Genomic DNA, 10,608 nt, shown 5'->3' with positions numbered 1-10,608 from the left:
CCCTTTTTATTTTTTTTTATTTTTTTGGAGGGGTGTGGGGAGAGGAAAGGGGCTTGCAACCCTATTAGGCTGCATCCACCGATTCTCCCCCACCCCCTGGAAAAAATGGGCGCAGCGAACTGCGAAGACGAGGACTTAGAATTCAAGCTGATTTTTGGAGAAGAAGAAAAGGAGCATCCAGGAATGGGGGTCCCCTTGGAAGGTGAGATGCGGGTTGTTATGGGGGCTTGTGGTGGCTGGTTACAAGGAGGGAAGGTGTGAGAATATATGGGGTGGGGGGATCAAGTTTTTTTGTGCGTGTGTCTGGTGTAGCTGGAAAAAGTCCCCCCTCCCTTTCCTTTTTAGGACAAGGGCGGAGGGAGATGGCACGAATGTTCCCATCTCCCTGCAAGAAAAGTGTGTGTGTTTTTCTGCTCCGAGAGTGAGTAATCGAATCCCTAAAACATGCGGCCCACGCAAATGGTTAATACTATTTGCAATCATTTTAAAGATGGGTGTTGCGTTTCTGCCCATGCTGGTGAGGAAAGTGCGTGAGTGAATGAGAGAAGAAATCGGTCTCGAGTTTCACACACGCCCCATCATGCTTCTGTGAAAATTTTGGAATCTGAAAACTTTCAGGTTGCACTGAACTCTGCATAGATTGTGGGGTGGTTTTTTTGTAGCTAATAATAATAATAATAATAATAATAATACAGAAAAACGTATTGATCAAAAAGAGTTAATGTGTGTGCTGCTATGTGTGGATGCTGTGAGCTGAAAAATCTTTGGTTCAAATCGTGGTTTAGCTGTGAACACATTGGTTAATCTGAAACAAATGGGGGCTGGGTGGCCCTCATGATGTTACTGGATGATTATTGGTGTGTTTTTTAAAATTTATTTTTTATCCTCTGTTCACCCTAGGGCAGGGGTCAGCAACCTTTTTCAGCCGTGGGCTGGTCCACGGTCCCTCAGACCATTTGGTGGGTCAGACTATATTTTGAAGGGGGGGAAAATGAACTAATTCTTATACCCCACAAATAACCCAGAGGTGCATTTTAAATAAAAGGACACATTCTACTCATGTAAAAACACACTGATTCCTGGACCGTCCGCGGGCCGGATTGAGAAAGCAATTGGGCCGCATCCGGCCCACAGGCCTTAGGTTGCCTACCCCTGCCCTAGGCTCCCTATTTTAAAATTTAAAAACAGGTGATAAAATTTACAACCAGAAAAACGAGCACGAGTCCTAAAGATCTGCATCCTAGGTGTCAAAAGACCAGATTGAAAAGGACAGTGGCTCAGACCATTGGCCTTGCAATGGCTGATGGGAGATTGAGTCCAGGCATATCTAGAGCAGGGTTTCCCAAACCCTTTCCCAAACTTTAGTCTCCAGCTGTTGTTACACTACAACTCCCATCATCCCTAACTAGCAGGACCAGTGATCAGAGATGGTCCAAAAACAGCTGGAGGCCCAAGTTTGGGAAGCACAGGGTCACAGGGTCCCCACACCTGGCCCAAGGTGACTTAGGATTTCCTAGCCTCGGCCACAGTGCGTTTAATGGTTGCCTACCTTATAGGGTTGTTGTAAGTACTGCTGAGCTCCTCTACATTAACTGCAGTTAAGCCAGTGGTGGTGAATCTGGGGGTCTCCTTCATTTTGGGGCAACTTCCCCCAAGCCATAGGCAAGACATGGGCGGGGCAGAGGCAAAAATGGGTGGAGCAATGAATGCAGATTTCCTCATTATACAGTAGGCTAGTTTCTGCAAGCATACACACATCTCTCTCTCTCTCTCTCTCTCTCTCTCTCTCTCTCTCTCTCCCCCACATCCAGAAAAGCAAGGGGCATTATCAGAGTTCATGGGCATGTTCTAACAGAGGGGAAACTCTCAAGGAGGGTCTGAAGCAGGGCAAGTCAGGAGTGTGGCCTGGGGAGAATCCTGAGGGCCATGTAGAGGAACTTTGAGGGCCACATTTGGCCCCTAGGCCTGACGCCCCTACTCCTATGTTAAGCCCCTCTGGTGAATGTACTCTTCTCCACCTAGTTGGCAAGAACAGGCTTTGCCTTCTCTCCAAAAGTGGGGCTTAAACTAGTTTGGTAATAATTGCAGGCAGAAATAGATACCGGTATCTGGCAGAGGGTATCTAGTCACAGGTGGTGCAAAATGCCCAAGAGGAATGAAACGAAACTGTAAATCCTTTTCCCCCCGCCAAACCCTCCATCAGTTTGAAAGGTAGGCTTCTGCACGTTCAAAACGGCATAATAATAGCATCATAGTGGTAATTCATATGTGCCCACACATAGCGCAAGAGAGGCTGTAAACAGGTGTTTGTTCACTGTATAGTTAGTGACTGCTTTATCTCCAGTTAAGTCATCTGGATGCTTAACTGCTTGCAGTAGGACATGTTGGTACCAATGTGTTCTTAGGGGCCAGCACCACAGTTGCAAACGTTTCTTCAGTTTTCATCGTGAATTAAGAGAAATTTTTGTATTTCCCCGAGGTTCCGCCCCCCCCTTTCGATGTCTGAAACTTGTCTCACCCCCGTCAAAACCAAACTTGAACCCCAATCCCTCAGGATGAACATTCGCCCCAGAATAATTTAATTTCTGTTAGCTTGTTGTTGCAGCAGCGTAGGGTAATCCCGGAGCATAGCGGCACCTTTAACCAATTTATTGGGCCATGGGCTTTTGTCGGCCAAAACCCTCTTTCTCAGATGCTTGAAGTGGTCACGTCAGAAGGAAGAATTCAAAACTCAAAATATCACATTTGCAAACCCAGGCTTTGAATCCCGAAATGGAAAAATGTGGATTGCGTGACATGCATTTCCACACGCATATTTGAAAAATGAGAATGGGAGGTGGGGGTGGTGATGGTGGGGGTGTGGGGGGGAAATCCTTCCCCCTTCTTTTATTTTCTTAGATGAAGTTTGCAACTCCCACTCCCCTCCCCCCTACGCCCACCCAATATCTGTCTCGGAAGCTGGTATGGGGGACATTCTTGACCCTGTAGCCCCCTGAACTTGTGGGGGGGGGTGCTTCTGGAAGGGGTTCAGCTGAAAGTGGGCTGGCTGCCCCCAAATATATCCACACCCTGGCTGAGGGCGCTGCTGTGAGGAGGAAGTTGGCAGCCCCCTGTATGAGCCAGCCTCTGAGGCGGAGGTAGGAAACTGGGTTTTTTTTCCAGAGAGAAAGGTCAAACTGTCTCTGGGCAGGCGGTGTCTGGTTCAAATGAAATCCAGATGGGGGCTGAGAGGGCCTCGGGATCCCACAGAATCCAGACCCTCTACACTGGCTCCCATCCAAGGCCTTCAAATCCCGGGTGTAGGGGAGCTGGGGTTGTTGTGGGGGGGGGGCTTTTGAGGTGGCGGCAAGTGGGGAAGAAGGGGGGGGTGGAGGAGACACACTTCAAGCCTCCCGCATACGGTTTCAACTAGCTCCCTGCAACAGTGCAATTTTCCTTTTCGTCTCTTGGCCTGCGCCCCGTTTCCTTGGCAACGGGGGTCCCTGCCAGTGGAGCCTGGGGCTTTGGGAAATGGCCCTTTAATTGGGTTCAGATGGCGGCCCCTCCCTGACAGTCTTCTCTTATTTTCTCTCTCTCTCCCCCCCCCCCTTTTCTCTTCCATCCAACTGGATCCTTGTCTCTGGCCCACAAAACAGGGTGGAGGCCCCCCGAGAAGACTAGGCCAAGTTCAGGGGAAACTTTCTAAGCCCACTTCCCCTCACCCCACCAAAAACTATTTCAGAAGCTTTTGTCTCAAAAAGGGAGGTGAGCCTTTTTGGCTTTCTCCCTCCACCTGCCCCTCAACCCAAGGAGGGTGGAAGCTGGGAGGGCAACTCTTGGAGGCAAGATGGGAGCCACCCTGCACTTTGGGACTTTTGCTGAAGAACAAACCAAAGCCTGTGTTACCCTGGAATATCCTGCTTCCAACAGAGGACAGCCTGGTGCCTCTGGAAAGCTCCCAAACACAGCAGCTCACCTTGTTTAAAAAAGAAAAATCCTAGGCACATGGCATTCAAAGATATACTGCCTCTGTACATGGGGTTTTTATTTGAGTCGCAAAATGGCAATGCAAAAAAAATGGAGGATGCAATCTGACCTGGTGGTTTGCAGGCTTCCTTTACGACCCACCGAGAGCAGTATTGTCTGCTGCCGCCTTTGCAAAACTGATGTTTTGGATTACAACTCCAGCCACTACCAAAGGCCCACCGAACCCAGTGCCCTGTTCTCAGCAGCTGCCAACCAGACACTTATGGGAAGTTTGCAAGCAGGAACCGAGGCCCCCCCCCCGCCCAACTTGATTACCTATCTTTGGTATTCTGAGGTACACTTCTTCCATTGGTGGAGGCAGAACATTGGGATAGAGTGCCTCTGAACCTGCAGGTTCTATTTAGCTACAATGCAGCAGTCGCTTGCCTTTTTGCCTTCCCAGATTAACAGGTAGATAGATACAAGGCTGCCAGTCTATTTGTGTGTGTGCCTGTGTTCTTGACCAGCCACCTCCATTCTTTCCCTGCCTTCCGGTTTTGCCAATTTCCCATAGTTGTCTCCCACACAACCACACATGCATTGCCCTGCGAGTACCGCAAAGCATCTTCCAGCTGCAACACCCAGGCAGGAAACAGTTGCTGCTCATTCCTGCTGAATATTGGCAGAAGGTGGAGCAAACACGGTGCTGGGGGTGGGTTGTGTAATGCAGCCTTCCACCAGCCTGCAGCTCCCATCACCTCTATTTTTGCAGTTCAAAACAATGTAGAAGGCACCAGGTTGGCAACAGCTGGTGTAATGTGACAAGACTGGGTTGGATGGAGGGTTGAGGTGTGAGCCATTTGGGTGCTGTGATCCACTCCCTAGAGAGAGAGAAGATGGCGGGAGCGGAGAGGTCACAGCCAGGCAACCTATTTAAATCACTTTTGCACCACTTTAAGAGTCATGGAGGAAACTGGGAAGTGTAATTTGTTAAAGGCGCCTTGTTTGTTTGTTTGTTTGTTACATTCATATCCCACCTTTCCTCCAAGGAGCGCAAGGTGGCATACATTGTTCCTCCTCTCCCCATTCGATCCTCACAACAACCCTGCGAGGTAGGTTAGACGGAGAAGGGAGTGACTTGGCCCACAAGCTTCACGGCTGAGCAGGGATTTGAACCCTGGCCTTGCCAGGTACTAGTCCGGCACTCTTAACCGCTAGGCAATCACTGGTTTTTGAAACTACAATTCCCAGCACCCTTAGCAAACTACAATTCCCAGGATGTGGGTGTGACCAGAGAGAGAAACTTTAAATTAGAAGCAGCTGTCAGTAGAAGAAATGGTTGCAGGGCAGAGAGGAAGAAATCAACTTTCATCTCTCTATTTTTTCCGCCTCTTTATATCTTTTTCCAAATATTTGCTGTGTGTATGTATTTTGTTTTTTTCTAGGGGGAAAAAGTAGATAACTCTTCCTTTATTTGAATTGTGGGTAGTTCTCTCCACCCCCCAGCGAGCTATATTTAATATCCATCCCATGGGGTTTGGGTTCTTTGCTTTCTCTCTCTCTTGACGTATGCAGGCAGGATGCCATAGGCGAAAGGACAGCATGCGGCTGGATCCTCCTTCTAGGATTCTTTGTTGCTGAAAAACCTCCTTTTTTGTTGTTGATGGTGGTGGTGGTTCCCCTTCATTGCTCAGGCCCTCTCTTGGATTAATTTGACAATCGGGTCACATATTTGGTGTAATGAATTCAGCTACTGATAGCTGTGGGGAGGAGGAAGGCAGAAAGACAGCAACTCAGTAAGCTAGTTTATATTGAGTCAAAGCCTTGGTCCGCCCTACACTGGCTGGCAGCAGCTCTCCAGTGTTTCAGACTGGGGGTGTTTCCACCCGTATCTGGAGATTCAACTTGAGACCTTTTGCAAGCAAAACAGATGTTCTGCCACTGACCTATGACCCTCATTGCTCTCTTACTGCTAGATGTTCTGATCAGCCATCTGTTGGCTCATGGCTTCACTAGAATTCATTCATTCATTCATGGCTTCACTAGTGTGTTCTCAATTCATTCAAATCATTTCTATCGGGGAAAACTCCCGATAAAAATAACTAATCCCAGCCCTTCAGGCTTACAATCTTAAAAAAAGGCACAGCGTGAAAGGAAAAAGGGAAGGAGAGGGAAGAGGAAAATGCATGCACTCAGGCACTAAATTCTTACCGTTACAAGGCTCTTACAATGACCAATTGGTACAGAAATGAGCTGCTCACATGGCTCCTTAAAATTTAACTGTGTTATTCAAATGGAAACTTGCACATATACCCAAATGCATTTACCGCTTCATGAAACAGCATGCAGATTGAGGTTCTCTTCAGAGCCATAGAAGCTAGAAAGCTTTTGCTTTTTTCAAAAAAGATGGTTCACAAGACATTGCATTGGTGTGCAAGACAATCATGGGATTGCATGCAGTTTAGCAAATTGTGTTCCCTTTTACCAGTAGAAAGAGGTGCTCATTTCACTACCTGTCTGTGGTCTGTTAGCCTAAAAGTATATCTGCCACTTTTTGGTAAACTTATGGTAAACCTGCTACCTTGGTTTTTTCCTATCACTTTTGGGACAGCTGAGCAGAGAATCACTTGAACATTAGATTATCCTCTGACACCTTCAAGGTCTCCAAATTCCATCGGTCACACCCACACTTAAAGCACTTTGATGTCCCCCAAAGAGTCCTAGGAACTGTAGTTTGCCTCTCTAGAGAGCTACACCTCCCAGGATTCTTTTGGGGGAAACCACATTTTAAATATACAGTACATTAAATGTGTTTTAATTGTATGGTGTGGATGTGACCATTATGCTTTGATCCTTATTGATTTATTAACGTGCCTACATGCTACATCTGTCAACAGCTAGTGGAGAATGGAGCCCCCATGTTTGAAAGCAGTATACCTTTGATTGCCAGTTGCCCGGGGTGGGGCAAATAACTGGAAATGGCTATCTCTATCTTGTGATCTTACTAAGCTGTTGAATGCTGTGGCCAGGTAAACCTTTGATTGACTCCAACGTGGTGGCGCTCTCTCTCTCTCTCTCCTTTTCAAATTTATACATTTCATTAATTTTACAATCATTCTAACATTTCAAGGTCTGACTTCCTTCCGCCTCTTTCTGCGGTTCCTTAAATTTATTTTTTAATATCTCCGGCATATCCAAATTCATTTAATCAGCTCATTTAATTATCTACTGTAAATATATACTCTTTTGAAACTGCAGGCTCTTACAAAAATCCTGCCAGTGTTTTTATCTGTTTGCAATCTATCTGTAAATATTCAATAAACCGTTTCCATTCTTTTATAAAAAGTTTGTTACCTTGATTTGGTAAGTTTCACCATTTCTGCATGTTCCATAAGTTTTTGTATCCATTCTTCCTTTGCTGGGGCGAGTAACATTCTTGCTGCTGTGGTCACATACATGAATAAATTTCTATACAATTTAGGTATAGTTCTGTCTCTATAATTCCCAAAAGAAAAGCTTCTGTCCTCCCCCCAAAGTTATTTTAAGCATCCTTTTCAATTCATTATATATCATTCCCCCAGTAAGCTTTAACCTTACGACAAGATAAAAAGAACCTTTGCATTTCCAACACTTGTTTGATTTAGATTTATACATTTTTGCCAGTTTCCTCGGTGTTAGATACCAACGACATACCATTTTCAGCCAACATGGTGGTTCTAATTTCTTTTCTCTTTCTTTCTTTCTCTCTCTCTCTTTCTTTACAGACCTGGATGCGGACAACCTCCCTGCCTACTGTTCACTTGCCTTGGGAGACCCGCCTCCCTATACCTCTCCCCTGGGGATCCCCTGCCCTCTGCATCTTGGCGGGGGCCGTGCAGGCATGCACTCCCCCCCACCCAGGCCGGCCGACTTGGACGGTGACACCTTTGAGAGCCAGCCCGCCCGGCGTGTCCGCCTCGGAGGCTCCCGTGTGCTGGAATGCCCCAGCATCCAGATCACGACCATTTCGCCAGGCCGGCGGGCCGAGGAAGACGACTGGGACTCCTCGCCTCGCGACTACCTCCTCCTGGAGGCTTTCGGGGGCTACCGCGAGACCACCCCATCTTCCGGCTTCTTCACCCCGAGCCCTGCCAGCAGCGGCAGCGTCTCGCCCTGGAGCTTCTTTTCGGATGACGAGGCCCCCGCCGGGGATGATGTGGAGCGGGAGCTGAACGAGGCGGCGGCCCGCTTTGCCCTCAGCTCCCCCTTGGGTTCTCCCCGGGGCTCCCCCAAGCCATGGTCGCCCGCCGACGAGTCATGGCAGCCTTATGGCGCCAGCTATTCCCCGAGCCGGGGCGCAGAGGATGGATGGATGCTCCTGGGCCCGCGGCCAGCTTCGCCCTGTGGCAAGCGGCGATACTCCAGTTCTGAAACGCACTCCTCGGCATCCCCGTGCCTCTCCCGGAGGGGCAGCCTTGGAGAGGAGGCCCCAGGGGAGACCGTAGAGGCGGGAGGCGACACCACGCCCTTCAACTGTACCGGAGCCCGGCCGGCGGAAAGCATCCCCCAGAAAGCCCGGAAGACCTCGACTGAGCAGACAGTGGCCCTGACTAGGAAGGAGGAAGGGAGCTGCAATGGGGAGGATGGGGGCAGCGGCACCACGGGGGGCTACGGACTTGGAGTGGGGCGCAAGGAAGGAATGGATTACCTGGCAGTGCCTTCCCCGCTGGCCTGGTCCAAAGCTCGCATTGGAGGTCACAGCCCTGTGTTCAGGTAAACTGAGACTCTAATGCTCTGTAGAGTTTGGATAAGTGGTCTCCCTCCTTTTCCCATGCAAGAATGTCAAGAGTTTGGGTTGGAACTGTGGCCTGAGAGAGGGTTTCTAAAAGCGGTCATCCAGGTGGCTTGGGGCGATTCCCAACAAGGCATGATGGGAATATCCGTCTTGTGATGCTTATCTCTAGCTCTTGGTAGCTGGAGGTGGATGGCTTTGCGAATGTGGAGTTACAAGTTGGAACCACTCTGGGAATTGTAGCTCTGTGAAGGGAGCAGGGATCTCCTAGCAGCCCTTAGCAAACTACAGTTCCCAGGATTCTTTTAAACTGCCAGAGCTGTTTAAAGTGAAATTATTATTATTATTATTATTATTACAGTATTATTATTTATATCCAACCACTCTGGGTGGCTTCCAACAGGATATTAAAAACACAATAAAATATCAAACATTAAAAACTTCCCTAAACACAGCTGCCTAAAAGTCAGATAGTTGACATCTGATGGGAGTGCATTCCACAAGGAGGGTGCCACTACTGAGAAGGCCCTCTGCCTGGTTCCCTGTAACCTCACTTCTTGCAGTGAGGGAACTGCCAGAAGGCCCTCGGCGCTGGACCTCAGTGTCTGGGCTGAACGATGGGGGTGGAGACACTCCTTCAGGTATACTGGGCCGAGGCCGTTTATGAGCTTTATGAGAATGCTTTAAATGTATTACGTGGATGGGGCTTTGCTTCTTAGCTTCCTCACATGTAGTTCTTTCGTTCACCTCTATAGACTATCTGTAGTTTACAGGATGGATTGTGGAAATTTAGGTTTGTGCAATTTAAAGCGGATTAAAGTGCTCTGGAGCAGCAAATCCACTTTTTAAAAATGGACTTTTGGTAGTTTCACAGGGATGGTGGGAAATGCGCTAAAACGTGTAGTGTGAACAAAAAAAATGATCAATGAGGAAATGCAGGAGCATTACTAGAACTCAGCTCTGGCAACTCTCAGGTGGGCGCCATTGTGATTCTAAGAGAACAAGGGAGAAGTTTGTGGTGAGCTCTGGCACCCTCCCCCCCCCAGAAAAATAGCACTGGGGGATTGTATAACCACTGCACAAGCAAATCAGGATGAACCATCATTGTCACATAACCTGCCCACAAAACAAATGAGAAGGAATGCTCAGCAAAGCACAGGCGTCCAGCCTTTTCGTAAGCTTTGAGCCAGCTAATCAGGACAATTAGCAGGGCATCTGGAGCAGCCCCAGCTCAGTCCCTGAGATTGCAGATTTTGCTGCCCTCCTAGCGTGGGTCCTAGCTATCTTCCTGTAGCATCCGAAGACCTTCACCTGAGCATGCCGTTGTCGGGAACTGCGGGTGGGGGTGGAAGCCATGGCTCCCTCCTTCTCCCACCCTTAAGCCAGCTGGTTTGAATTTGCCAGCGCCATTGCCGGCTCTGTGGTTTGGCTGCCAGAGTTTCTGTTGTATAAAAACAACTTGTCAGACCAGACCAGGCAGAAGGGCTGGTGTCTCCAGTTACACATCCCAGACCCCGGCTCTGCATGCGGTGCTGGGGGCGGACGGGTGGGAGCTGGCGTAAACACACAGTGCCTTGTTCCCTGTTAAGGTAAGCAGCTGGATTGGAAGAATTTCTCCTGCATGGTGGATCAACGTCATGACCTTTGAGTTCAGGGGCAGTGGCTCCATCCATTCCCTCCTCTGCCCCCTTTGCAGTTCCAAAGCCCATAGCCAGCAAGTCCCCCATTTCTTCAAAGTAGAACTTAGCATCTCTTAAGCCAAGCTTGTGGATACAATGGGTTAGCCTGCGACAACAACCCCACGAGGACTAAAATACAGTAGACCTTGCCTCTTTGTTTGCAGAGGTTTCTATAAGGGTGGTATTGGCAACTTAGGTCAGCCTTGCAAAAGC

The 10,608-nt window shown here is 48.6% G+C and overlaps 1 protein-coding gene across 1 annotated transcript in view; it reads left to right on the top strand.

Annotated features, from left to right (window-relative positions):
- NFATC4 (nuclear factor of activated T cells 4) overlaps positions 1-10,608 on the top strand; it is a 28,506-nt gene continuing 17,898 nt past the window's right edge. The window contains exons 1-2 of the mRNA XM_033169791.1: positions 1-202; positions 7,710-8,697. Of these exons, the coding sequence (XP_033025682.1) occupies positions 106-202; positions 7,710-8,697 (1,085 nt within the window). The 5' untranslated portion in view covers positions 1-105. The remainder of the gene's footprint in view (positions 203-7,709; positions 8,698-10,608) is intronic.

Source organism: Lacerta agilis, chromosome 14 (genome assembly GCF_009819535.1).
Source record: "Lacerta agilis isolate rLacAgi1 chromosome 14, rLacAgi1.pri, whole genome shotgun sequence".
Taxonomy (NCBI): Eukaryota; Metazoa; Chordata; class Lepidosauria; order Squamata; family Lacertidae; genus Lacerta; species Lacerta agilis.
Note: the sequence above shows the minus strand (reverse complement) of the source record. Positions and strands in the feature narration are given on the sequence as shown.